This window comes from Synchiropus splendidus, chromosome 18, assembly GCF_027744825.2.
Source record: "Synchiropus splendidus isolate RoL2022-P1 chromosome 18, RoL_Sspl_1.0, whole genome shotgun sequence".
In the NCBI taxonomy this organism is placed as follows: Eukaryota; Metazoa; Chordata; class Actinopteri; order Syngnathiformes; family Callionymidae; genus Synchiropus; species Synchiropus splendidus.
Window position 1 is genome coordinate 14,638,819 of NC_071351.1, and position 27,907 is coordinate 14,666,725.

Genomic DNA, 27,907 nt, shown 5'->3' on the forward strand with positions numbered 1-27,907 from the left:
TTTTTTTCATTTGTGAATGAGTAATTCAACCTAATATACAATTGAGAATTTAATGTCTTGAAAATATTCTTTTCCGATTAATGAAAATGGTCAACACAAGCGTAGTCAACAAACCTTTATTAAGTTTTAGTTTCATTTCCCAATGCACATGTAGTACAACAATTCAGGTGAAAAATAACCGTAGCAGTTTCGACTCAAAAGGGGTGCAGTGCGTCCGGACAGGACTACAAGGGTTTATTTTTGATACGGAAATGTGTAATACATTTTTATTCTCATGTCAGTTGTTGCCTATACATTATATTATCACCAGTTATAAGCTACAATGTCAATGTCTTCATAGAACTCTAGCACAGTTTCACAACAGTGACTCTAGCAACAGGGACAGTTGCCCTCTTCTGCTTTAAGAGTAGGTAGCATACAAATCACCCACCGTCTCTAAACAAAAAATGGTGGAGTGGGAATTCTAAAGACTAACCTGGATTTGGGAAAGCAACAGAGGGAAGACGTTTGAGTCGGCTGTTTCTCCAGATACAAAAGTCACAACACACACACAGTCTGGATAACTAGAAAGCTCCAAACAACACTCCTATTCCAAACCTATTTCAAGATATAAGAAGTGTAGTAAGTACAGAAACATGTATACATATGCCTTATTGTCCCATTTTGATTACTAAATGACTCTGTTTGATCTGTAAAACAAAACAAATATGGATATGCATCAATATATCCGAGCACAACAGTATATGTCAACCTAAAATGTCAAAAAAAATCTCTGTTATTTGACTGAAAAAAAGGGGGTTTGCTATCTATATAAAAGCATTTTAAAGCAAACAAAAAAGATCAGGACACATTGATATATCAAAATATCAGCAAGCCAACAAACCAGCGAAACATGGCGTATTGCTATAATCTAAAAAGGTGTCGCAGTTCGCTCACACTGCAGGATAGTAGTGTACTTTCCACATCATAGGAAGACAGAGAGTAAAGGGTGAGATCAAATGTAAAATACCCCACTTTTAAAAGCAGTGCTAAACTATTATATTGCAACACCAAAGCTCGTCAGGTAAACACAGTCAATGGGGCGTTATTGATGAGTGACAAGCTGCTGGTGAACTGTGCCGCAGCTTATGATAGAAAATTAAACTGAACACGCACGCACGCACTCTTTTAAACCACCCATATTGACATGGACAAATCAGTGCTTGACTTAACCGCCTGCCAAACCTGGATAGAAAGGTCGTCACCCCAAGAATGAGCGACACATGCATAATCATCCCTCATTGGAAAATCGGCTTTAGTTTATTTAAAATGGAGAAAATCAGCACATTTAGAATAGAAAAGTCACACGGGATAGGTTTGAATCCCATATTGATTTTTGCTCATTGACATCAGTGCTTGACTCAAATTATGGCGATCATGAACGCAAAAGGCTTGTTCAGGAGGACAGACAGGTTGGCTGGACAAGGTGGCCTTCAGGGACATGCTAGTCGTTGCAGCCATTTTCTGAATCCTGCCTTCTGAGACCCTCAGTGCTCACACCAGTGACGCAACCCAGACGGGATCAGATTCAACTTTAAGGCCATGGTTCTCTCTCTGCATCTTAAAAATGGATGTTCAAGTATCTTTTAAATATAAATTTAAATTATATATTTATATATATCACTTCACACATTTTATAATTTAAATATTTTTAATTAAAATTCAACCAATACTCTGATTGCATGATGACAATAAATGTTTTTCAATAACAATCTGCGCTTTAATCAAATAAAATTTATTTCTCATGACGATAGAATTCACCTGCTCCTAAGCCCGATTCGGATGAATTATCTTGAAGTGCAAAAAATACAAAAGGGCAAGAAGCAGGCTTCAGGGGTTAAAGTGCAAGACGATAACTTGGAGCGTCCAATCGTTCATTAATATACTACACATACTACGCAAACATTGCAAATTCTTTCAATAAACCCTTCCTCTTCTTAACCTCTATAAAAGAGAGCTTCCCAGCTCTTTCAACAACAGTTGGCCTCTGTTTAAAATTTCGATACTTCTTTGATTGTGCTGCAATGGTGCAACAAGCTTAGCAAACAATATTCAAACAATTCAATTTTCTTGGCAAACTGGTTAAAAACATTGATTTTTGACCGCAATTGTTGGGTAAACTCAAACTGACAGTGGCATATAAATGAAAATATACAGTAAAAAAATGGTATGCATACACTGCGACAAAAAAGCAAAATAATGCCACTGAAATTATAGCTTTAGGAAAATTAGCGTCAAAACAGAACAAGACTGACACACATTATTAGCTTATATGACAGTTATTTCAAAATGAAAACATTAAAGGACGTTAAAAACAATAATTTGAAAATAGCTGGCAAACAAATTTGGGCGTTAATGACACAACATTGGGCTGAGTATATAGATATATAGATATAGATTGTGTTTATGTACACAGTACAGTATATGTGTGGAAAAACACTGACTATTTATAAATGATTTTGCCATGCGAACAGAAACACCTCTCAAACACAACATGTAGTTTGAAAACAAGGATTACAATCATTTTAAATACTACTTCTGTTCCAAAACTGCTATGTTTCGATGACTACATGTGCTTTAAAGGTTAAATTAAATTGTTGGATTTACACAGGGAAATGGTGGTCTTAAAAACTAGTTCACGTCTAAATGGTCAGTCCTGACGGATAAACACCACGCCACCTGGTGGCGCGACATTTCAGAATCTTTGTTGAAGAGGAGCTTTACTCGGGTAACAACAACTTCTTCGGTTTATTTCTTCTGTCAAGCAGTGAATTATTGAGGCTGGAATTCTCTTCATCTGTAAGCATCTGTGTTGGACTAGAGGAGCCACTCATGGCAGGGGAGGAGTTTTGGGAGGAGGCTGACTCCTCAGCAAGCCTGTGCAGAGGCTCGACCACAGGACGGCGCTCTTTAGGCTTGCGTCCCCTCTTCTTACCAGTGGTGGCACCATTTCTCACCTCAGGTTCAATTCCATTATCCTCCAGGGATTTAGATTTGCTACTGGACACGACCTCGCTGGCTGCCGCTCTGAACCAGTTCTGAGAGAATAGAAAGGGTCAGATAAGGCCTTGGATTTTCAGACTCGAAATTAACAATTTAGATAATGAATTTAGACGAAAAAACATTGTCATATTGAAGAAAAACCAAGAACATCAAAAAGCAAAAAAGCAGCTGATCACCTACCTGTGAGTGAGTCTTACTGATGTGGTATTTGACTCCGCTCTCTGAGTTGAACGCCTTCTGGCAGATGAGACACGTGTATTTCCCAAGTTCTCCACCGCGCTGAAAAAAAAAATTCTCTTCACGTCAGAAAATCACTTTCAGAGATTGACTGTCTAGTCAATAATAATCACTAGAAAAGAGCAGATTTATTGACTGCGTAGGTTCAGTTGAGCCCATCTTTCAGCTTCCATCTTTTGTCATGGTCCCCCACTACAATGTAGATCTCATGTTTGTGAATGACCTGTCCAGTTTTTACCTGACTACAGTTGGCAAGGTGGGCTTTTAGTCCAGACACACTGGAGTACACGGCTTCACAGTTCTGTAAACAAAAACCAAAAGCTGTTCAAATGTTTCTTTAAAGTTTTGTTCCTTTGTTCGAATCCATACTTCGTTAGTGCAGCAAATGAAGCCTTTCTCCTTGACTTGGTTCTTCCAGGTCTCAATAAGCTCTGGGCTGAAATTCGGGAGGCCTGGGCGAGTGTAGTTTAGCTACACACAAGACAATAATTGGTTAGTGTTTTCTAAACTCTGGAGTTAGATATATCAGCGTCTGGTGCCTTGAGACTATCCTCACCCTCTTGCTATCCGGAACCAGGTCATCCTTGTTTCGTCGCTTGGTGCCCCAGTCTTTGGCAAGTTCGTCCTCAGCTATCTCCTGCAGGTGAAACACAGCGACCTGAGCTGATCGTCGCCGCACTCTGCCGCTCGGAGTCCGTTCAAAGTCCTCTTGAAGTCCCGCGTTTGGAACAGGTTTCTCATTGACTGATTCACTGCTCTTCTTCTCCTGCTCCACCCCTCTGAACTCTCGATCTTTATGCTGTCTCTGTTGGTTGTGCCACTCTCTCCTGTCATGCTGGTCTTTCTTCCCTGCAGATGGTACCACTTCAGACACCTGAGTAAGAGAAAAAAATCAGCAATAAGATGAAACAGTAAGAAGTCACACCACTGCGCAGAAGAAGAATGATAATGTGTACTATGCAATCTTTACGTATTTTTTTACGCATATTTCTATGGAACCAAAAATATACATAAAAATGGCACACAAGAAAAAAACTATTAAATCCTATTTGCACAAAGAGTGTTAATCCAAGACATTCAAAAATCAGCTTGAATTATTCCAACATATGAGAAATCTCACCTTGTCTTTGCCAGTGTTGTTGTTAGTGTCGGTGACGTGGTCTTTACAGTTGACAGTCGCAACGCTGCTGATGGCAGCAGAGTTCTCCGTGTGTGCATGGTAGTCTCTCTCAGCCTTGGAGCGGTGGTTCTTTCCGGAGTGCTGGCAGAGAGAAAAAAACATTTGTTTCTGGTGGTTCTGGTGGCCCATCATACCAGGGATGTTTACAACAAAGAAGCTTCCTGAGTTTGAAGTGGAAACAAATGACACAGCAATGATGTGTCGGATGGTTTATGTTGAAAACAAAATGACGAAAGGAAATTGCTCATTTTGCCATGTTGTTTGCTTTGTAGCGCTCTTATTTCCACTTTCTGAGAATAGAAAAAAGTGTGTACGTGTTGATGTGTTGTGGATAAACTACCAGCTGCAGTGCTTGAAGTGAAAATGATGGCAACAAAATGAAGGAGTCAAAATGAAGGAGTAAACAGCACAGAGGAAGAAAGGAAAGTGGGAAAAGGAAGAGAGAAATGGGACAGAGGAAAAACAGCGGAGTAAATACCTCACGAGGACACTTTATTCGCCCCATCTGTTTGAGCGTTCGCCGTAGACGTTCTCTCTCGTCATGCTCGTCCGCCACCTGGCTCTCACTCCCGGAGGGCTAAGGAGGAAAAACATGTCACATAAGTGTGTCCAGAAACTGACACAAAAAAACACGCTGTGGAAAACGCGTTTTCCATCTCGACTGCACGCCGATGATTAATTAGTTTCACGGCGAGGCTGTTACTCAAGGCTTGTTTATGACAACTGTCAGGCTTTCACTCAACTGTTGGCTGGTGCCAAGCCCCCACTTAGACCAGAACAACAGATGGTGACGCTGCCAGCTACTCGAAAGAGATGTGGAGACTAACTGGGGAATCCCAGTGGAAATATAGCTGATCGTGTGTTGTGTTTTTGTGATTTTTATAAGGCCTAAAAGACCCGTTTGAGCATGTACAGTAAGCGACTAACACCCTACAATAGACAGTAACTAACAGAGAGGGAGGCAGTGTGAGAAAAGCCTCTGGGCGGCAGCAGCGGCATGAAGGTCAAACTCAACAGGGCCACCCTTGTCCTTCTGCCAGCCTGTTGTATTTACCAACGTGACACCTGAGTGGTTGTATTAACCACATGACAATCACAACTAAGCAAATCCACTAATCGAACCACATGCTGAAGTACATTTTGCTCACCACACCTGCTGTGATTGACTGGTCAAGTGAGTGAAGAGACTAGTCAGGTGCTCAATACTTCTTACATGGTTGCTGTTATTAAATGGTGATCAAGCAAAGAAAAAATAAGCAAAAGAACCTCTCCAGCATGTTCCTCACTCAGACCCACACGTGCATCATTCTACGAGCACTCCTGCGAGTACATTCATTAATATTTCATGACACATCTTGAAACAGGCTTGAATAATTTAGCAAACTTCATGGCAGGACCATTGTTCTAATGCCAGGCCTTCACGATCGTATCTTGCTGAAGCTTTTCACTGTCAAACTTTGACAGCTGCGGTAATGCCGTTCAAAATCCAGAATAACCAGAGGATGTCAAGATTCCTCATCGCTGACAATGTTTGGAATCATATTTAATTAGTTTGGCAGCGCTTTTGTCAGGGAGCTTCAAAACCAAACCCACTGATTGACGCAGTGAATAAGATTCCCTCGACATACCTTGGTACTGTGTTCAGCCATGATGTGGTAGTTGAGGCCGGCTTTGGACCGGAACTGTTTGTGGCACTGCTGGCACTTCAGAGCATCTTGGAGCTGTAGAACGATAAACATTAGAACCAATAATAAGCACAGACTATGAAGAATTATAGCTACTGACACACAACTTTATTTCCATGTTAATCACAACCAGGCTATCCACCTAAATATAGAAAACATCACAAGTACTTATTATTAGTATTTCATTTCAAATAATAAATCATCGTCCATGCTAGCAAACATTAGTTCATCACTTTATGCGGATCATAATAACAACAGCGACTTCCTTCTTGAGCTTGGAATTTGAGAGAAAACGCTATGGCTTCAACAGGATTCCACTCCAGAGGAGGCAGCCAGGCTAGCAAATCTCAGGATTGTTTGAAGTTGATGCTGAATTTTTTTGTTGACTAGTTTTTCCAAAACAGATTGCCTATTCTAATAATAATGAAGGAACTGCTAATGAAAACACACTCCTTGGCTGCTCTGCTCATGCTACTGATGTGGTCAGATGTTGATGCTGGATCACTTAACTACAGAATGTGACTTTAATATAGTGACATTGGCCAAGGAGCCATTAAAACAACAGTTGGAACACGACTCTCCTGAGGCACTAAAGTTATTGCCCTGCTCTTGATGGGTCGTCTTTCGGCAAAACTCACTCTAATTTAGTAGTGTTACCTTCTTTCACACAATCTCATTTATTACTTGAGTGGAAAATAATTTAGTGTGCGGCAGTAAAATCGAAGTGCTGTGACAGTGACCGTCTCATTAATGCGTCAGCTGCTTTCCCTTTTTTAAAGATACCACAAACAAGATGCCAGTATTCAGGACAAAATGAACAGATGAATAACTCCTTCATACTCAGAAACTCAAAACATTAATAGCAACCATGACTCAAATGTGTTTCCATTATGTTAACGTGGCTTCCAGACCGCTGCCAGAGCTTCGATTTACGCATGGAATGTCACATTTTAAACAGCTTTTACATTCCTGTCTGCAGTCCAGACGAACGCCTTGCGCACACAACTCTAAAAACGTTACATAATAGGCGAATATAATCAACTTGGATGTACAGATTTGAGTGTATGAGCATGGATCTGGTTTTAATTGACAAGCAGGTGTATGTCATACTGACCTTTTGACAGATCTCCATGTGGTTCTTTAGGCCCTGGATTGTTTTTCTGGTTACAATGGAACAGGTGGGGCAAACCACTTCACCTCTTTCTGAAATGGCTTTCTGCCACAGTGTGTCTGTGACGCTTCCTATGAACATCATCAAAACATGACTGTCATTTACCACTGCACGCGCTTGAAGCTTCTTAGACCAGATCACAGTAAAGGGCTAAGATGATAGAAGGTTTTCATGCTCACTCACCGGTACTGCTTGTTGCAGCTTGGTCTTTCTTGGAGGTCTGATTTGGGGCTGGTCTTTTCTGAGCTGCTTCGTTTAAGTTACCCTCTGCTTTCTTCAGACGGCCGGCTTTCAACTTCTCCTCCACCTTTGTCATCCCTGAAAATATTAGGAAGGATTGACCTTAGACACCAACAGTAACCGCAGTGCCCATTTAATTTCTTCACTTTTTTGCAACAATGCCTCGCACTTTCATTATTAAGACCTGTATATCTGCGCCATGAATGCTAATCCACTTTTAGTACCTCCATTTTTCCTCTTCATTACCTTCAGTCAGTTCTTTAAAACTGCACCAACCACTGTCTTCTGCATGTTTACTTTTATTCTCATATATATTTTGTTGAAATATATTGCTGCTACTCTTCACTGTGCACATGATTAGCTACCATGCCTTTAATCTGTTGGATTTATATGTTAGTGACATCCTTTTTAAGACAAACATATATTCCTGGTCTCTTACTCTGTTTTTAAAGTTCCCGGCTTTTAATTCAACAACAAGATAAATACAAGCCCAAAGGTAGCAACTCATTAATTGAAATGATTATTATCTTAAATACTAAAGGTTGAAAACAGGATTTACCTTTTAATCCAAAAGTTCCAGAAATGGAAGGCTGCTCACCAGTGAATTTTTTGGGAGTTTTCTGTTTCCTTCCTTTCTCAGGACAAACACAACACAAAGAAGAATTTGAGTGAAATCATGAGGATAGAGAGGATTTATGGGTAAAATTTTCATCTCACTGTGTTTCATCCTCTCTGGATCCTCATCAGAGTACAAGGGAGGGAGACTGCCGCCTTCGCTTTCACTGCCTCCTGCGTCAGATGACGCACTGTGCGACTGCTGTGACTGAGACTGGACGGACTGTTGGATGTGAGGCTGGTTGACGCTGGGCAGCTTCCTCTCACTTTTGTGGTGGATCAGCTCCCCGTTGTGGAAGGGTGTGAACGTCTCGTGGATCTTTTTGACCTTAAAAAACACCGGTGATGGAGGGCTGTGCTCTAACGGCCTGGAAACATAGAAGGAATCACTCACAACATAAATCATAGCTAGAAAATCGTAATGGGACGGCCTGTGAAATTGAGGAATTTAAAGCAGCCTTTGGCCTTAAAGAAGCTAGTCGACATCTGTCCAAGCAGGTGATCACAAAGACTCACCGAAGGCTGAACAGCTGTTAAAAAAAGAATAGAATGCAGATCACCAATGTGATGCACTTAAAAATGGATTCCAGGAATTAGAGAAGACATTTAAATGCATGGGTTAGTGTGTAGGAGAGTGTGTTAGTGTAGGGTATCGATGGCAAGTTCACTGTGTGAGAGATTTGTGCGTGACGAGGTACGCGAGGGAGAAACTGAGGTTTTGCATGACCAACAAGTAGCGTGTGAAAGTGGAGTATTTGCAAGTGACAGGATGTGAGGCATCGCAAGTTTGTTCTGCCTGTGCTCGTGTGTGTCACAGTGAGAAAAGGAGGGCATGCTTGAGTGAGTGAATGAGTGGAAGTGATGAGCATCTGCATAAAGGATGACTGTGACGTTACAATTGATTTTAATAATTCATTAGTTTGATCCAAGCATGGTGCTGTCACGGCCGCAGATTCCAATCCAACAGAAAAAAGACAGGGAGGAGAAAACGACTGAATCTTTTAAGCAATAAAGGGACAAGAAATGATGAACCACCTCTTCTGGAGAATCTGTAATCGAATGCTGAATGTTGCTTATTGATATTGACATTTTTTGTTGCCCACCTTTTCTTGCTATTTGACTTGATCGCCTTCTTCTGAAACTTAAGCTGCTCATCCTTCGCCTCCAAACTGACTTGCTCAGGGTGATTCCACAGCTTGTGCTTTTCAAGGCGAACCTTCGTGGCAAACGTGGCCTCACAGTAAGGACAACCGTGACTCAGCTTCTCACCTACTGTTGCCTGGAAGAGCCGTTAAAAAAATCAAGTGAGCTATTAGAGAAAAAGAAGACAGTCTGGAAGTTTCATTTTCTACAAGTCTTTTCTGAAGTGTGGAATAGAAATAGCCTCATTATAGAAAGCATAATTTGGTTGCTCACCCCCTGGCAGCGTTGATAGTGGTACTTGACGCCATAGATGCTGGGAAACTCTAACCAGCAGCCTGAACACGGACACTTAACTCTGGAGCGTCTCTTAAACTCTTCCTTCCACTGTTCTATCATAATAGCCTGCTCAGGGGTGAGACAGAGAGAACTGGATAAATGCAGTGAATAATTAAAGCTGTACTGTTAATTGTGCACATTTGTGGCACACTAGCTACCCTGCTGGAAGACGACGCCCACTTTCAACACCCACGAAGCCCAAAAAGATACTCACAGGGATGCTTCGGAGCTCCTGCACTTCCACTTTCGGCCGACCTTTCCTCTTTCCTTCTGTTGGGTCATCACTCTCTGGACCTGATGATTAAATATTACTCTTAATTTCAATCCCCCTTACAGACAAATTCACACTACAAGACGATATTTTTGTCAGGATGACACACTAGGATTAGCCAGGAAGAAGGAGAAAATAATGCACACTTTCCAGTCTCTCCTCTGCTCCCTCCATCCTTAGCTGTCTGGCACACTTTCTGTTCTCATTTTATGCGACTGAATTCGACATCCCATGAATCCTCTTGAATCGTATCATAAACATTTAGTCAGAAAGCAAAGTGCCACAACGACACGCTGACAATGTGCTACTCAGGAAGCTGCGGTTGAAAGGGAGAAGAGGGGTGAAACTAGGTGAGTGAATTGCAGAGGCGTATGATTTCTTCCTCTGACCAAGCAGAATACTAAATGATGCTGCTACTGCTGCTGCTGGGAACCGCGTTACATAGGGCGGCCCGATTCACCTAGAATGACCAGAGAGCAGCAGCAGAAGCAACGCGAGAAGATAATGTCACTTTGGGTCAGGATGGAAGCTCCTTGTTTTTGAAGGAAAATGCACCAATAACCTTGTAGTCAAGGTGCAATATCCTTGAAATGCAACTGCCTTCATTGAATATCAAGGCAATGAAACACCTAAACGGCACTCAGTGAATGTAAAACCATTTTCTTATGAAGTAAACGCTGGAAAACATGTAGCTCAGAAGTTCATTATTAAAGGGGCCACGATCTACCATGGGACTAAGGCCAAAAAGACTGAAACAAAAAAAAATTAGAGACTTAAATATCATAAAATAAGTTTAGTTATATATTTAGTTATTTTATTTAATAATTATCAATATAAGTATTACTATAAATAATAAATAAATAATCTTGGCAACATACCACTGGGTAAACGTAAATATTTAAAAAAAGCAGTTTATTACAAAGCATTTTCCTCAATATTTTCATTTATTTAGTTTGAGGGACTGGAAATACTGTAAAAATGAGCATTACATGGAAAAACTATAAAGAGTCTAATCTCCGACCTCTGATGTAGCTGGTAGATTCATGACAAATTTGTCTTGATATAAGATGATAGCTCTCATGAAAAGGGTTCCAGCCAGGACAGTTGATCCTAAGGGGCTCCTGTGCTGAGATATGACCCCCTTTGCCAGTTCAAACTAAAGCCATTATTTTCATTTTGTTGATTTGTGGTGCTGGGCCTGTTGTCAATCATGTGCAATGCTGAAGCTGTTCTTCATTTGTAGCTAGAACATACAACCTGGCATGTTCACATCGTTCCACATCACCCGGCTGATTTCATAGATGAGATGAGGTGTCCTTATTTGTCCCTCAGTACATGTATTTATTGACAAGTCTTTAAGTGGGAAGCACCATTTCAGTCTCCATTTTATTTATTACAGGCAAACTATAGAATTTTTAAAAATCCAACTGAGTCTTAACCCTTTTTGCTTCTTTTAATTCACAAGATATCTCCTAGAATATTTGCAAGCAGGAGGCATTTGTAGTGGGTTCAGAATCGAATCATTCGAAGTGTGGGGACAGCACTTATTAAAACGGTCGGCATTCTGCACAGAATAGAAGCAACATTTAATCAGAATGTAGCCTTAGTTCTGACAGGTTGCGATAAAATACAGCACAGAGGAAAGTACAGCAATGCATTTGTGATTTTGTGCGACCAATGGTGCAGGAACTAAATGCTTGACACACAAAACCGCTGTGTCTGTGTGTGCAAGTGTGATTTGTGCTCACGGATTTGAGCATATTAATATTCTTCAGGCGATGAAACATTCTCTATTAGCTGTCTGAGTAGCAGCTGGTGAGGTGATGCAGTTGGCAGAGCCTTTCTTGTGCTGAAGAGGAAATTGAGCATGCGTTCTAATTCCTGTCTCAGAAAATAAAGGTCTTGTAAACGAAAGGAGCCAATTAATGAATTCAGCTGTTGGGTAAGATATGTTTCTGTTGCTATGGGGATAAGAAGTTTCCCTCACTGACAGCCGCTTTCCTCGAAGCAAGATTCTCCGCTGTGCTCTTTCAAAACACCAGACGCTCACGTATCAAGCCAACAGGTTAGAGCCAGAAAGCCAGTGTCAGACATCTTTGGATGCATCTTGTGCTTGTAAATGGATAGCTTAGTCCCGGCAAACACCATGATGCGAAACAAAGCAGGCCCATTGTGACAAGCGGCACAAACAGCTGCTCATCTAATGTCAGTGTGACTTGATCCCAGCTGTCCACAACTGTTGCTGCACGCTCACTAATACTGACTGAGCAAGAAGAGGCGAAGAAGAGAGGAGTCGGGAAGGGAAAACTCAGGACGGCTGGCAGCTGCCTACTGATCTCAAATAACCTCTCCTCGCTACGCCTGCGATTGCTCCCCCTGAGTGCCAGGATATGCACACACACACACACATATACATAGACACATGCACGCACACACTCAGAATACAGTCGTTTGTTTTCCTTGACACACACTCACACAGGAGCCTTTGTCTTTGTCTGCACAGCAGGGTACCGGCACGCTGTGGTTTCAACTGAAAACATTCAAACACAGCAATGCCACTTTTGACTGACATGGTGGAAATGTCCCACAATCAATGCAAAACTACTCTTACTCCACGGATACTGCGTACAACATCTCGACTTGCCAATCAGATGCTCCCTATGAAGAAAACCGTTTTTTTTCCTGCCTCCAAAATGATTATTTATCAGTACCTGTCTCATACTTACACACAAGTGGAGTACATTTCCCTGAATCAACATTTATCTTTCAGTGTTTGTTTTGTATCCAGCAGCTTGAAGTGTCAATAACTTGGTCGTCAAAACCTCACACAGGCACTCATACTCAGTGTCAGTTTGTAAAAGTACATGTAGCTCGGCTTGGCAGTACTTTGAGAAAACTGGAGGAATAGACTTATGTAAGTAATAATGCAGCTAAAAAAAGCATATTCGCAAATGTTTATACACATTATATTGGTTTCAGACCAACATATGGACTATCTGAAACAAAATATATTTATAATTTATTTAATGTTTTCTGGCAGACAGTAACATTGAAATCTGTCTATCTAGGTAGCTAGCTAGCTTGCTTGCTAGCTGTCGGGTAGTGGGTGTCACTGCCTGATCTGGTCCGCCGGAAATTTCGGGTAACCGGATGTTAGTAACACGCATGCGCAAGTTCTACGAATTGTGTTTACTGGTTATATCGGGTAAAGTTGTGATTTTAAAAAAAAATAAATGTTAAAATAGTCTATATTTAACATTAAAATCTGGAAATTATACGTTTTTACGCATGCGTAAGTACGCAGTATTACTGTGTACCCGCACGTTTTTTAGCATAATGGCGTCATCACATTGTCAGAATCTAGATTTAGAAATTGTATGTCAGTATCTGATATTCTATTTTTTTAAGTCCAGCATTATGGAATCAATAAACATTTCAAGCTCATCCAATACATTTGACCTGCGCAATGTATTGCTTATTGCTTCCAGTACACAGCAGACATTATTGTATAGGAAACATTTCTTACATTTGTTTCACATAGATCTAACAGGAGCAAGAGTGAGCACTTCTGCCCTGAACGAGATTTATGTATAGCGTGGTGCGGTGCTTGAGTTTGTTTATTTTGTTGGATTAAAAAAAAATTGAATACCAATTAAAAAATATATAATTTCTAAAGCTGGAATATTTTAAGTAAAAAAACTATTTTAATACATAAAAAACGTCATCACCTTTGCGTGATATAACCATGTACGCTTGTGCTTACCAGTAAATGTCAGTTGGTAAAACGTGCATTTCCGGATCCAGCACCAGAATTTACGGCGGACCACATCAGGCAGGCGGACCAGATCAGGCAGTGACAGTGGGAATTACCTAGCTAGCTAACTATTGTGCTACTGCAGGTGCCTTTCTAGACAAATAAAATGTATCGGCCCTTTGTCCTCCTGAGGCCACCATAGTTGGGAGAACTGCTACTGGCGATGTACAGACCAGCACAGTTGAGCTCATAATATGAGAGAGGGTTTAACCTGCTTGTGTTGATTGGAAACCTGAGTGAATGTGTTCTAAGAATCTTGGTTCTGAAGATCTCATTGGTCAGTCTGAGAGGAGGTAGGTCTATGATGCCCACTGTGACCCTTGGCTTGACTCAGGGTTAATGTGTTCCTAGGAAGTCAAAACGCAAGAGTTCATCATTTAACATACAAATGTTACAAACGTACAAAAATGAAAGCTATTTAGTTTTCTAGATCCCTGTTTTAATCTATGGATCCCCATCTCTTCTATACAAACTGCAGCACACCAGACATTGTCTGATCCAGTCTGCTTATGTCCACCTTATGCACAGTGACTCACCAACTAAACCTCCCTCATTTTCCACTTTCCTCTTCTTCTCGTCTGCTGTCCATAAGCTTGCCAAATAAAGGTGTGATGAAGATGAAAATGCTACACCCACTGAGCGACTGCAGATGCAGCATCAAGCGAGCGACCTCCTCATGTAAACTAAGAATGCGACAGCAGCTGTCGCTCGTTTTGATTTCCTCCCATTGATAAGTTATGTGAGCAATTTAAAACATCAAGGTGTCGTGAAGTTGAAACAAAAGGAGATACTTGTTCAGCGCAGATTGAAATGAGAGTGGGTGAAGTGAGCAGGGATTTGGATCATAGGAAGGTGAGGATGATAGAAAACATCATTCATGTTGGAAATAAACCATTTTGACTCGAACGTGGAGGGAAATGAGACGGCAAAGGAAGAGATTGGAGCTCAATATAAACAAGGACAGCATCACTGGAATGCTGTGCAAAAACGTTAAAAAGTTACAAAAAAAAGTTTAAAAAAATTATAAATAATTTAAGCAGTTACACACACAAGAATTTTATTGTATTTAAACATTTAAACATTTTTAATTATAAAAAATGGTAATTTCATTTAGAACAAAATTAAACTAAGTCACCCATCCTGTCTTCAGTTTGTTGTCACTATTCCAGCAATAGCAATGTTAAGAATTATAAAAAGCTTTCCTCAAATCAAACCATTCTGAAAGAGAGACAAAGAAAACAGTGAGAGTTTCCATCAAACAACTCATGATACAATACGCAACGACTGAACTAGAGAACAATTCAAGCTCGATCAAATGTCTTTCCAAGGGTCATGTGAACAACTCCAAATCTCTCCTTGTTCTGACTGGGTCTCTTAAAGATTGAATGATTTAGCTTTTGGTTATCAAACACTACATTCCTACGATCGCAGAATGAAGGATGACAAGCAAGCGTCACAAAGATAGCAAATGTTTTGGTTTATGCAAATCAGACAAGAACATTGTGTACAATTGGCATTAGGCTCAGTGCTCCAATCCTTCACAGGGATCCTGAGATTGATGTCTTTGTTTCCCCAGTCTGAGCCTCAGAGCCCCCTGGGATAAGCAGACTAACACCAGACTCATTTTGATTAGCTCTGTCGCGCTTTCTTGCATCGTTTGCAATAGAAAGCTCAAGTTAGTCACCGGTGAGTAATAAGATGGGATACATTATTCAACAAAATGTGCGAGAAAAAAAACGATTCTAACACCCGCCTAACTTATTTTAGGAATGACTCATACCAACGGGCCACTCCAGCCATATTAGCTGAAGTGCTGAGAGAGTTCCAGTGGTGGAGGTTTTCAGTGAATCACTGGCTAAGAAATGAAACAGGAAGTGGTCTAGATAAGAGAAACTGAATGTTGAACTGCATATTCGTATGAGTAAACAAACCGGGTTGCACACTCGTAAATCTTCAGTCGGGAAGCACCTAGAAATCCAGATGTCACGAAACTTGATTTCATCAGGGTCAACACTGAATTGTACTTTGCACACTTGTGGAGTAGTCGGCGACTTTAACCCACGTGACATCGATACATACCATTGCTTGAAATAAACATGTCCTGAAAATTAGCACAGATTACCGAAAAACAAAGGCTACATTTGAACGTCAAAACATTAAATGGCCAGCAAATTTAGGTTTTAGTACTGTGTACACCAACTAATAGTCTTGAGCCGCTGCCTAAATTGTATTTCACACCTGCAAGAAGCCTTTGTTGCCAAGTTAAGCTTAGGCTGATGAACTGAGCGTAAAGTTATCTTCACTACAGCCTTGTAAATAAGGAAGGCATTAGTATTATTATGATCACTGGGATTCTCTGAAAATAAACAGTCACCATCCAGCCAGGCAGGGATGAAAAGCCAGTCTGTGGAGCGGTTCAAATAATAATTTGAAACAGCGCAGTTTTAAACATGAATGTCGCACACGAACGGCGCGAGCAAACCGACCTGTCAAACATTAACATCCAATTGGTGTTGATTTCAAACACAACTGAGTTCAAACTATTCTTCTTTTGTTTAGATTTTTTTCCAAGAAGTGGAAATTAAATTTCTGATGCTTTCACCTGTGAATGGCAAAATTGCAAGTCACTGTTGAGCCTTTCTTTGGCTGGCACATTAAGCCGACTCTATACATGAAAAAGACCTGAGTAACCGGTTGCCACCTACTATTTTTGTTGTTGTCCGTACATGCCAGGGATCCTGGGTCTTGAAGATGTCCATGCTTTGCCGTCCTGATCTTTGGCATCCCGGACGAGGTTAGTTTCCCAAGCCTGGGGCTACTTGGGTTCTCCATCACTGCAACCAAGGACAAAGACCAATCAATGACAAAAAACTGTGTCAGTGTCATTCCTTCCAACCATTAATCCTGCTGCATTGATTTTGAAACATAATTAGAAATAATCTACACTCACGCTGTCATCCTGCGCTGCACTGCTAGACGCATGGCTATTTGAATTCGGAAACACACATCTGTGGTGCTAATGATTGTGTGACCTTCCATGTTTCATTTAAAAATCAATAACCTCTTACACCTCATGCTCCACACATTAAACACCAGAGGAGTTCAACACAATTCCAAAGGCATCGCCCTTGCTACAGTTAAGATTGGGCTTCAATGATCTGCAAAAAATACTTCAAAATAAGACTTGGGAGGTCGTGACACCGTCTTCATTAATATCTACTTAATTTAACCAAGAAGTCATTGGTGAAGGGTGATTTAAAATCCCATTAGTAGAAGTGCAATAACATATCATGTTTAAATACATGATACATGTATCCATATATATTATATATATTGAAGTATTGAATGTGACTATTGCTCAAACACCCTTAAAATATTTCAAACATTCTTCATAAAAATGTAATGGTAATTTTTTACAACGTATTAATGTTTGGCCAATTTTGGCACCCGGCTGTCAGCATTGCTAATAAACTTGAAAATATCACTGCCATGATCTTTCAAGAGAAAGAAGTCAGTCAGTAGAAGTTGCAGCTGCAGAATAGAAACTCAATTCACTGAAGCCTTCTGGAAAAGTATGAGCAAGAACAAGACAGTTATTATGAGATAACAGAAATAATAACCGGCAATAAACAATTTCATCTATTTCTGAGTCTGAAACTACTGTGTGCTACTGTGAGCATAGCAGGATAGCAATCTCTTGAACCACTGATGCAAATCTGTTTTTTGATCGCAGCAAGTTTAGCATCCAACAGGCTGTCAACTTACACTTAGACGGATCGCTGCAGTTCCTGTGAGCTGGATAGCATCACACAGATCCGTGTATTAAAAAATGCAGTAGGGTATACAATATTGATGGTTCTGTGTTATTAATACTTTTCTGTCTGTTCTCTATAAGGTCATGGCCTAAAAACTTCTGCTATTTTTGGTTTCCTGACTCTTTGGTCAACGATAATGCCGCTGTAACCAAAGCTACTTTAGGCCTCCAGAGTCGGTAAACGGTGAATTATATTGGCTATATTACTGTGAGTGTGGGGACTTGGGCATCTACCTAAAGGCTGGACTCCCTTCTGGCTTCCGAACAGCTCGTGACTTGTATTCAAAACAGCGTCAAAAGAGTTGAAGTTTTGGGAGGAAAATAAAAGGTAGTGGGCTTCAGAAACACATAAAAAAAACGCAAAATAACAGATTTGTTTGTCACTTTAAATCAGGCATGTCCGCCCCGGAGCCATTTTCCCCAGTAAAAGAATTGCGCATCAGTTTCTAAAATCGCTCATAAAAGGATCTATTTTAACAGCGCATCAACTCGGTTTAACAAGAGTCAGGATAAAATGCTACTTAGAGAGTGTTGTGAAATATTTCAATATCCTGTTAAACCAGTTCATAACATACTTTACATGCTTTTTCACTCAAATGCCAGCGTTTAATAGCTTATTAATATTAAAAAATGACGTTTCATTGACATGCTGTATGTTAATGATAATGGGGTCACATATTAGTATACTTATTGTTATGGATATTGACTTTAGTTCTGATTTAAACATCTTATTTAAGCACAGAAATTATCACTGAACTGTGGAGGTAATATAGTTATGACCCCTAAAACTGTGCTTTGCTACTACTTTCTGCAGCTAGTGCAGCATAGGTAGCGGAAAATTAGTAGTAAAACCAGGTTAAATAATCATTAGAACTGATTTTGACTTAAATATTCCGTCGGATGACTTGTTTCAATGTAAAGAACACGTTTAAAAGAAGCAGTAAATGTTTTGTTGACATGGAGCCCCAGATTGGGGTCGACCACACCTACCAGTCTGGCGCTCTCCGGGTGGCCCCGGGTCACCCACGTGTGGAAGGACAAGGTCAAGGGTCAAGCACCTTCCTGGGCGTACTTCCACAGACGCAACGTTACATGTCCATCACACCTGCCGGCTGTCCGAGAGCCGTCTCGCTGGACCAAAAGGTGGCCTGAATGAAACCGGACAGTCGTCGCCGTCGTCCCGTATTCCGGAGCACCGCAAACCTTGACGCCGGAGGAATGAAACAACCTAGCGGGAGGAGATAAACCACAGCGTCTGTCAGCGAGCAGATCCCCCGGACACTTTCGCTTTATTTATTCCTGGTTTCCATTTTCCCCGGTGCTCCCTCCTCTCCGCATCAATATGTTCACCATGAGGCACTTCTCCTCTGCCTGCTCGCCAAACACTCCCCTCAAAAATACCCTCATAAACTCACAAAATCCCTGAGCAAAAATGTCACAACACGGAATCGGTTTATAAAGGCAGTGAAGCAAAATGGCGACTTTATTACGAAGGAGGAGGAAAAAATCCTGGCGCTGCTGGAGCTGAAGGGAGGACACAAACATGTTGTAATGTCGACGCCTGTGAGACTCATGGCGAAAGTAAAAGAGGACGGAAATAAACGTTAAGAACACATTTCAGACGTGTCGCTTACCTCGGGTTAAATATAAACGGACATTATCTCGGCGGCCGTGTACAGTATTACGGTAATGTGTGTTTGGTCATGCGCGTATCCACCTTTGACAGTTGCGACCACAGTCTTCAGGCAACTTGCAAACTCTCGCGTTATTATCTCCGCTAATATTATCGATCTCTAATCACTGATCGCAGTCAGAAATGATCAAGTGCCCCGTTACCCCATGCTCCTCCGACGTAACGGCGCTCGGTGCTGACGAAAACTACTTGGGAGCTTCAATTCTTTACATCAGCCTTCGCCAAGCGCTTTATCCCCATCGCCCTCCGGTGACCAGATTTGGCAATTTATTGAACAATATCTCCCGACTTCTGGTATCAAACTGTTTCAAATATATTTATTTTAAATCTAAACTGCGCATTTTGACTGTTTAAAAAACAATCTTAAAACATATTTACCATCTAAATTTCATTAAATGACGGAATTTTAATTTGATGTTGACGTATAATTCTATATTCTATAATCGTAAATGGTATTTTTGAAACCATCCGTTTTCACCTTAAAATCACTATTCATTTTAATATTTGTATATTTATATAACTATCGATTAATGAAGGAATACCACTGTGAAACGCAGCGACAGTTTTATTTGTGACCCACAATTTCCTCTCAGTGGAGAAAATGAGAAACCATGATGTAATCTTTGCTTCTAAATAGTCTCCCATATTGCCAGTAGAGGGCAGCAAAATTGCACATTGAAGGCGTAAATCTGAATGCGAGTACACGTCAAAGCAAAATATGTATTGTGATAGCTGAAAGCTGAAAGGAAAACTCACATACATGAGGTATCAACACAGACGCTTTTATTCACGGTTCCAACTTCCAACAAACTGGATGGTGACCCGGCAATATAACAAGAGCGCCCCCAAGTTGTGACCCCAAATAATCCATGACACATCATAACATCTCTTCCCCCTCAAATTGGTCACGTCTTCCAACTTCAATCCGCAAACCCATGTCACCAAAACCACCATAAACACTAAGTAAGTAAGGTAAATCTAAAACAATAAAATGGTCATAAAATAGAATGGAACTTAAAAGGCTAACCCAAAACAAAACAAAACAAAACCAAAACATGACCCTTTAGGCTAAGGAATAAGAAAATAGCATGCACCATGGCCCAAAACTTTTATCTGCTGTTCCACTTTTTGAACATAATCTTTCAGATACCCTGGGGGATTCCTGCTCCTTTTTGATCGAACTCTTCCTAGAGATGGTGAGCCTACCAGGTCACAGTCTGCCTGTTTGTTTAGTTTTAAACTGACTTCTTCACTGTTCCCTTCACTTGGCTCAGTCTCCAGTGAGATCCCATCCTCGTCTCCAAATGTGACAGCTGAAAGCTGTAGGAAAACTCACAGGCGGTATCAACACAGCCGGTTTTATTCACGGTTCCAACTTCCAACAAACTGAATGGTTACCCGGCAACATAACAAGAGCGCCCCCCAACTTGTGACCCCAAACAATCCATGACACATCATAACATGTATCATGAAGACTTATTATTTATTGGGAAAAATGTTAAGTACAGTGATGTTTTGTATTTATTTGTTTATAGATAATACATATTTTTGCTTTGACGTGTACTCACATTGAGATTTACACATTCACTGTTCACCAAGCTTCTCACCTTCTTGTTGAACTGCCTCACTGTCGCAGGTGCCGAGATTACAAGATCAATGAATTCCCTTCACCTGTTCGACTGTCTCATCACTTTTTCTAATTGACTCTCAGCAAGCTGCAGTTGCATTCCACCGAGGGGCACTGTTGCATTACTAATCTTCCAATTGAATCGAAAAAACAAATCGAATTTCAGATATTTCAGTTCATATCACTGAAATGAATGTTCCCACTGAAAAGCACCCCAGCAGTTATATGGCGGGGTGCTGCTGCAGGACGCCCTGGAAATGCAAACAACTGTTTAGGCACCGACCCCTCTACTCACTTTATGAAAATAATTTGCGACTTTAACTCCTTTCGGGTCATGTTGTGGCTTTCACAAGTCCACCACACCATCATCGCCAGGCTGTTTGCTTTCGTCAGTCAGTTTATTAACACAAATCGATTCACACAGATTTGCGCTTTCATTTCTGCATGCTGATTGGGAAAAAGATTGCTTCCATTTTCATCATCCTGTCAGACTAATCTGATCACAGTTTCAAGCAAATAACACAGAAAGAATGTCTGTCTCTTACTGGACTAGAGACCTTTTGCAGCTCTTCAATAAAGAGAAATAATTACATGACGCACTGTTTAATATCAGTTTATTGTGAAAGAAAAACTCACTGTATTCCCAGTCTTTTTGCATCATCACTCATCCCACCACATGGTCAGGTACAGTACAGTACATCAGGTTTACTAAAAAAACACCCTTTTAACAGTCAACAACACAAATCAAAACAAAAAAACGTATGTTCTACATACACCTGTCTCCTCTGGAAATCTAAGTCGCTGTCACAGTGTTCTGCTGAATGAAGTCACAGTGTCACACATTGGTACGGGGTGCTGAATTATTTAGGCTAGATTTGTACCTGTGAGAGATAGTAGAGGATATTTAAGCACACAACCAACATGGAGCCACAGTAAACTATCGTCTTTGAGGAGATATTCCCCTCAAATTCACCCTTCTTTTATGAATTAGTCTACAGAATAGTCACACTGATCTCTCTTGTTACTCTGAAGCACAAGTACTCTCATTTGTTTTCATGTCTTTGACTGAGTCTAAATGATGTTTGAACCTGCTGTTCTGTAGATGGGTTGACTAAGTTTCAAGCTTGATGGATAGAGTCTCTCCTTCCTGTGTTGATGGTTGCCATCTTTCTATGCATGCGAATCGTGTTGTCCTGAGAAAAAACTGCATCATGATGAGTGGTAAATAAATGCTGCATTGCATTGAAACCTGAACAGGTTCCACATTAGAAGCTGAAAAATGGGTCCAGAAAAAATGTGCGCTACATTTAGATACACAAAAACGACTTTCTCTTTTCCACCACGCTGCCTCAAAACCACAAATAAAAGGAAGATACAAAATGATTTCTAAACAGATACTCATGTAATGAGGAGCATTAATCCACCATTGATCTGATCGTTGTGCATAATAATCCCAACACAGTCATCTGTTTTGTTTTATTTGACTTGAATGGGCTGGCCAGCTTCAAGCAGAGATGCTTCTCAGTCTCCGTATCCAGATTGGCCATGTTGAATGAGAATCCCACAGACAGGCTGGCTTTTTTTTGGTCCATTCAGATATCTGAAGACAGCAGCTCCCAGGGACTTTTGTTACAGGGCATAAGACAAAGGGGCTCCCACATCCCCTGTGACCTAAGAGAAGTTTCCAAAGGAAGCTGCAGAGAGAGGATGAGAAAGAACACCTTCCTTATTAAAATTTTACATCATGATGCACAGGATGTTTGCAATGGGAAATCAATTATCCCCATCCTCGCAAACTGTGTTGACCCTGTGTCATGTGACTCACAAACCATTGGGCTGCACACATCCCCATTATCATTCACTCTCATTTTTGAATTTTATAAGCTTGCAGAAGCTCAATATCCCCGTCCTGGTAACGTTGACCTCCTGACCTGCATATATTGATACTTTTCTGTTGCAGTTTAGCGGTTCTATAGTGAAGGATGTGCTGTTTTTAAATGAAAACATCTAGCCTTTTTATTCGCTTCCACAGGAATCAATACAGACAGTATGACATATTTTCCAAACAGGATATCCTCCTAAATGAGCTCCCGACGGAAGTGTCATCACTGAGCAAGCAAAATATGAGAATTGAAAGTCCTAAATTTGGAGTACATTTTGATTCCACTTTGAATATATGGTGCGTCCTGATCTTTTCTAAAGCTCAGTCCTATAGCAACCAACAGCCAAGGTCAAGGGTTGTTTGCGAGGTTATTGCACATTTCACTGCATTTTGCTATTTACCACTGGGGCACTGAGACGTAGCAGATGGTTCTCCAAACTGTTAAAATTTGATGTGGTGGAGGAAAGAAGGTAGGGAATGACAATTTATCAAAGATGTCAGAGAGTACCTAGGTGACCAGTCCCAAAGCCCCACAGCAGCTCCAACAACTTACAAGCTGCATTGAATATGAACAGAATGACAGCTAAAGGAAATAAAAAGTGCAGTAGAGGATTTATTTTTATTCTTACAGGAAAATATGTCGAGTAAATGAACAACAGACTGCAGAATAATGTGACGGGAAAGTGCAGCGGTGAAGGTCATATATTAGCATGAAACTGAATTCTGAATTTACAAGTGTGTCATCAATTGTTTTAACTTTGAAACCACACCGCAAAAAAAGCTGTGTAAATACTCGAAAGACATTAATGATTTAGAATATTAAAAGATTTTAATGCCGCGGCTGTTCTCTCCTTTATAAAGTCATCTTTATTTAGATGGTTAGATCATCAATGTTTGGGGACTTCTCAACGATAGTCAGGTCTTCAGGAGCAAAACCCTTCTGGGATTTTATTGCCTCTCTAAAAGTAGACGCATAAAACCGAGCTGAAGCGAAGTTTGTGTACCATTTTGTTCAATTTGCTTCATCTACACCTCAGACTGCGAAGACGTTTCTCATGGATGCTGATCTCATGGAAAATCTGTGCCACACACTGAGACAATTTCATTTGGATTTGATTTTCTGAAACGCCATCAGATCATGTGAACACAAAAGAGATTATAAAGGAACAACATCAGGAGCTGAACCGTCACAGCAGATAAAATGTTTTCACTATCCATCACCGTCCCTCCCCTTTTGCAATTTTTTCATTATTTTTTTAAGACTTCCTAGGCACCTTAAAAACTCTGTCACCAATATTAAAGTGTAATCCCAGGGGGATAAATCAGAGTAAAATTCCACATCAGATTTTGACCTAATTCATATTACGATTCTCTTCTCAAATGTTGCGAGCGTGCAACATTTTCTAGGCTTTGGAGATGAATCAGAACTGACAGGCAATGTGACACGAGGCTCTCCTGCCAGAATAATAAATGCATTTTGAGAATCATTCATGGAAAAAGGCAATAAATGTGTATCAGATTGTGATGAAAACAGTGCAGAAAAACACCCTAAAGCCAAACCTTACTGGGATTTCACTTAGCTTCACGGACAAAATAACAGTTTTCACAAGGAAATAAATGGCGTGTGACATTATCAGCACCACTTATGTAGAAAAAAATGAAGACAGAAACAGCCCCCGCTTATATCTGAAGCAGGGGGCAAAGGAACCACATTTTACAAGCTGAATGAAGAGATAAAAACACTTTAACTTCGGTGAATAAAATATTATAAAAAAAGAGAAAATAGCAATAAGCAAAAGCACACCATGACAATACAGCGTGATTAAACTATGTAATTTGATGATATATTGTAGATTTTATTGAATGATTCCTGATACAAATGATATTTCTTCAGGTGGTCAGAGAACAATTGGATAAAATATAAAATATCAATGCACTTTTTTGTAATTTTAAAAATGTATTTATTTATTTATTCATTTTGAGGAACAAAAATTGCATCAAATTGAACGTAACATTGCAATGTAACCGACAGGAAAGAAAAACAGAGACATAAAATGAGGGAGAAAAAAAGAGTTTTATGTAGAATTGAGATGGCAATAAATGTGGAAAAAATAAGTAAAATATTTTTTGTAATATAAATACAGGCACTTTATCCATGCCTGATGTACAGAATGGATCTTGATAATTCTAATGAGGAGAAACTGACTTTTTATACAGAATAAAAAAGATCAGATCCAAAAATCATCATTTGTTCCTGCATGCGTGTTGTTTTTAATGAGTAAATTATGCACCCAATGTTTACAGAACTGGAAGGCCGTCGTGTTGTCATTTCACTCGTAACTTTCTCTGCCTTTTGCCTCCTTGTCCTACTTTTTCACCACCTCATCATTTCACTAGAGTTCTGCATCAGCCCCATTATTACTCCCACCTTTGCTCCTCATGCTTCAGCCGTCTCCTTCACCCCCCCGAATCTCCTCCAACCCTGCAGACCTCAGGTGTTTCATTAGGCCTTTGCATTAGCTTATCCTTCTCGCTCAGAGTCAGAACCTGCTGAACTGGCAAATTAAATTTGCATGTCTCTATTAAAAAGAGTGTCCAACAGCAGTCTAATTATTGTCCAATAACTTGACCATTAAGGCGCATTGAGGGTCCAGTTTTAACTCAGGTGTTTTGGACTTTTCTTTGACTTGAAAAAAATCTTATGGCTCAGGATGTTTATGTAGTGAGAGATCGCTGAGGAACAAACAGTGTGTGCAAGCATGCCACATATTCCCCTGAAGAAGAGAAACTAGTTTGAAGTTACTTCATTTCATGTCGCATGCCGAGCATGAACAATAATTATCTCCACCGGACTGAAAACATTTTAGAAGCTTCTTACAGTGTGACAGCTGCAGTCGCCGGACTTCTGCCTGGGTTAATGATGCACAACAACCACAGATGGGTGGAACGGTGCGTCAGAAAACGTAGGAGCCAAATACTTTGTATGATGGTGGCGCAGCTAAAGAGTGGTGTTCTTCTGTGTCTAATAAGCAGACATCATCCTCATGATATTTTCTGTGTAAACACCTTCTGTGAGGATTGTTTACTAAATTTCAAACACTGCTGATGACTCTGGCGCTCTGGTCCAAACGATCAAAGAGAATGGACATGAAACGCCCGGTTAATTATATCATCCCCCTCACATGCTTGTTCACATCAGAGCACATTGAGGCGAGTGGCAGTAATCAGCGAGCCCACATCAGTGGCATGAGACCCAAAGAACCGACGATTGCAAGGGCCACTTCATTCGCTTTTCTGGAACAAACGACGTGATTGTGACAGCCGCATCGCAGAAGCTGAGTTTGCCATCGAGGCGGCAAATCACAATCTGCATTCAAGTGCGACACGAGTGAGTTGAAATGACATGTAGGAAATTTGGATCACCAAGCTTCATTGACAGACTTTTCGGAAGCAGGTGATCACCTTTTACTGGATATGTGAACTGCTGAAGGCCTCATCATGAGTGAAGGTATCCAACAGTCTTGTCTCTGTAACTTACTTCTACTGAGGAGTTGAAGGTTGCGGACTTCTTCCCTGACCTGCAGCTGGAGAACCTGCTGGAGGACCTCCTGCCTCAGGGTGTCCTGGACGATTCCCATCCTGTGAAGCTTCTCCCCATTCAAGCGCAGCAAAGCCCGTCCTGCCGGAAATGATCACAGAAGTCAGGTTATTCTCTGTCATGTGTGTAAGCAGACCACACATATGTCTCACACAACTTGTAAGCGACTTCACCCAGCCTGTCATGTTGCATTAAAAAGTAGGTCAATCGACTTGGGGCGTGTCTAAAGTGAATCTGTGATCTGATCTGATCGGGTAACAAGCAGTATTCAGCATTGGCTGTCACTTCAATTGTGCTGTAGCTGCGACCCTGCCAGTCTTGTATGCCCCGCTCACATTCTGTAGCGCAACAGTTTAACGTGGCAACACATTGCCTTGTTACTTAGATTGTTTAAATTGGTGTGCCCAAGACTTTCAGCAGCAATTCAAGTGACTTGGATTCATGTTTGTTCCAGGAGTTCATTGGTAACCTCATCCAGGTGGCAACACCCCTGAAACACTGAGGAGTATCTGTGCTTGGCCCGCAGCCTGCCAGACTATTGAGGACAAGACTGTGGTAGAAAGTGGAAAGCGTCGCTGCCAGGTCTCCACGCTATTTATCAGCAATAGGAGGAAAACCTTCCAGTGAACCTTGAAAGCTGCTACGACGTTATCCAGATGGCTCTGGATCAGAGGCCTTAGGCCAACGTGACGGGAGACGAGCCAGGGCCTGGCAGGGTCACGACTAGATGATGTTGAAAGATCTGACGCACTCAATGACCTCGGGACATATCAGATTCAGAGATGATTTATGGCTATAACATAACGCTGTATGTAGAACAACAGCAGTAGCATCTACTGCTAAATCTGCTACACCACATACAACACAAGGAAAACAACCACACACACAAAGGCGGATTACTGTGCGCAAAGGGAGCTTTGTCCTTCACTGCAGACAGAAGCGGAATCCATCATATCTGAAGCAGCTCTGTACGATGCCCAAATGGTAATTAGACTCATTACTCATACTTTCTCCACAAGATTCCATTTATTTCCATTTCCCATCTTGACACCCGAACAGTCCACTGAAATTAAATCGCAGTGTATTTGTACAACTCAGCTAAGATGCCTGTTTGATAAAGGAGAGTGTTGGTGCTAGCAAAGCTGGGAGAAAAGACGCACCATTTGAGATGTTACGGGCTGTTTATGAAGTAGAGTGAGTTCGTTGTTTGTTAAAAGTACTTTCCTGCTCCATCTTGCAGGCTTCCATTTCTTTAGAAACCACACTCTCTGGTGAAATAAAGCAGTTGGACTAAGGCCAGACTTTTAATCCCGATTTAAAACACATCTCTGTCCATTAACCTGTCTTTAGCTGGCGTGAGGCTTTTCTAAATGGTTGCCCGGGGCGAGCATCAGAGTAGTCCAGAGAGAAAAACACTTTAAAAAGTCTTTAAACATTCAAGTGCAGCAAGTTAATGCAGGGCTTCTCTGAGTTCTGTTGATATACAGCTGTTTTGAATGAATGTTTTGTCGCTTATTTGGATATTTAAAAGTGTCATTGCATGCTAAGTTCCATCATGT

General features: G+C 40.8%; 2 protein-coding genes across 6 annotated transcripts in view; both read right to left on the reverse strand.

The window, feature by feature from the left end:
- Nucleotides 1-110: 110 nt before the first annotated feature.
- znf512b (zinc finger protein 512B) lies at nt 111-19,500 on the reverse strand. 5 transcript variants are annotated; one of them, XM_053850029.1, is made up of 18 exons: nt 19,385-19,500; nt 18,539-18,776; nt 16,440-16,568; nt 9,864-9,943; nt 9,587-9,715; nt 9,274-9,449; nt 8,273-8,538; nt 8,115-8,186; nt 7,499-7,633; nt 7,259-7,386; nt 6,088-6,180; nt 4,938-5,036; nt 4,400-4,540; nt 3,836-4,153; nt 3,649-3,750; nt 3,518-3,580; nt 3,223-3,321; nt 111-3,077 (listed from the first exon to the last, which is right to left on the reverse strand). In XM_053850029.1, exons 3-18 carry the CDS (start codon nt 16,564-16,566, stop codon nt 2,760-2,762), a joined length of 2,346 nt encoding a protein of 781 aa, XP_053706004.1. In that variant the 5' UTR covers nt 16,567-16,568; nt 18,539-18,776; nt 19,385-19,500; the 3' UTR covers nt 111-2,759. The 5 variants fall into 5 exon arrangements, with proteins under 5 accessions (XP_053706004.1, XP_053706002.1, XP_053706005.1 ...); XM_053850027.1 differs by lacking the exon at nt 19,385-19,500 and adding an exon at nt 19,183-19,378; XM_053850030.1 differs by lacking the exons at nt 9,587-9,715; nt 19,385-19,500 and adding an exon at nt 19,183-19,378.
- A 1,970-nt stretch (nt 19,501-21,470) lies between these two features.
- LOC128750004 (sterile alpha motif domain-containing protein 10-like) overlaps nt 21,471-27,907 on the reverse strand; it is a 32,194-nt gene continuing 25,757 nt past the window's right edge. Inside the window, exons 4-5 of the mRNA XM_053850080.1 lie at nt 26,289-26,429; nt 21,471-22,562 (exon numbers count right to left, since the gene is read on the reverse strand). Coding sequence (XP_053706055.1) covers nt 22,540-22,562; nt 26,289-26,429 — 164 coding nt within the window. The 3' untranslated portion in view covers nt 21,471-22,539. The remainder of the gene's footprint in view (nt 22,563-26,288; nt 26,430-27,907) is intronic.

What these genes read in the sequence shown, in the direction of transcription:
- znf512b (XM_053850029.1), bottom strand. Translation starts at nt 16,566, where the DNA reads ATGGAGAACCCAAGTAGCCCCAGGCTTGGGAAACTAACCTCGTCCGGG. An exon ending in ACTATCAACGCTGCCAGGGG is followed by an intron (nt 9,450 to 9,586) that starts GTGAGCAACCAA and finishes CGGCTCTTCCAG; the next exon opens with GCAACAGTAGGTGAGAAGCT. An exon ending in ACCTTGCCAACTGTAGTCAG is followed by an intron (nt 3,322 to 3,517) that starts GTAAAAACTGGA and finishes TTTTTTTTTCAG; the next exon opens with CGCGGTGGAGAACTTGGGAA.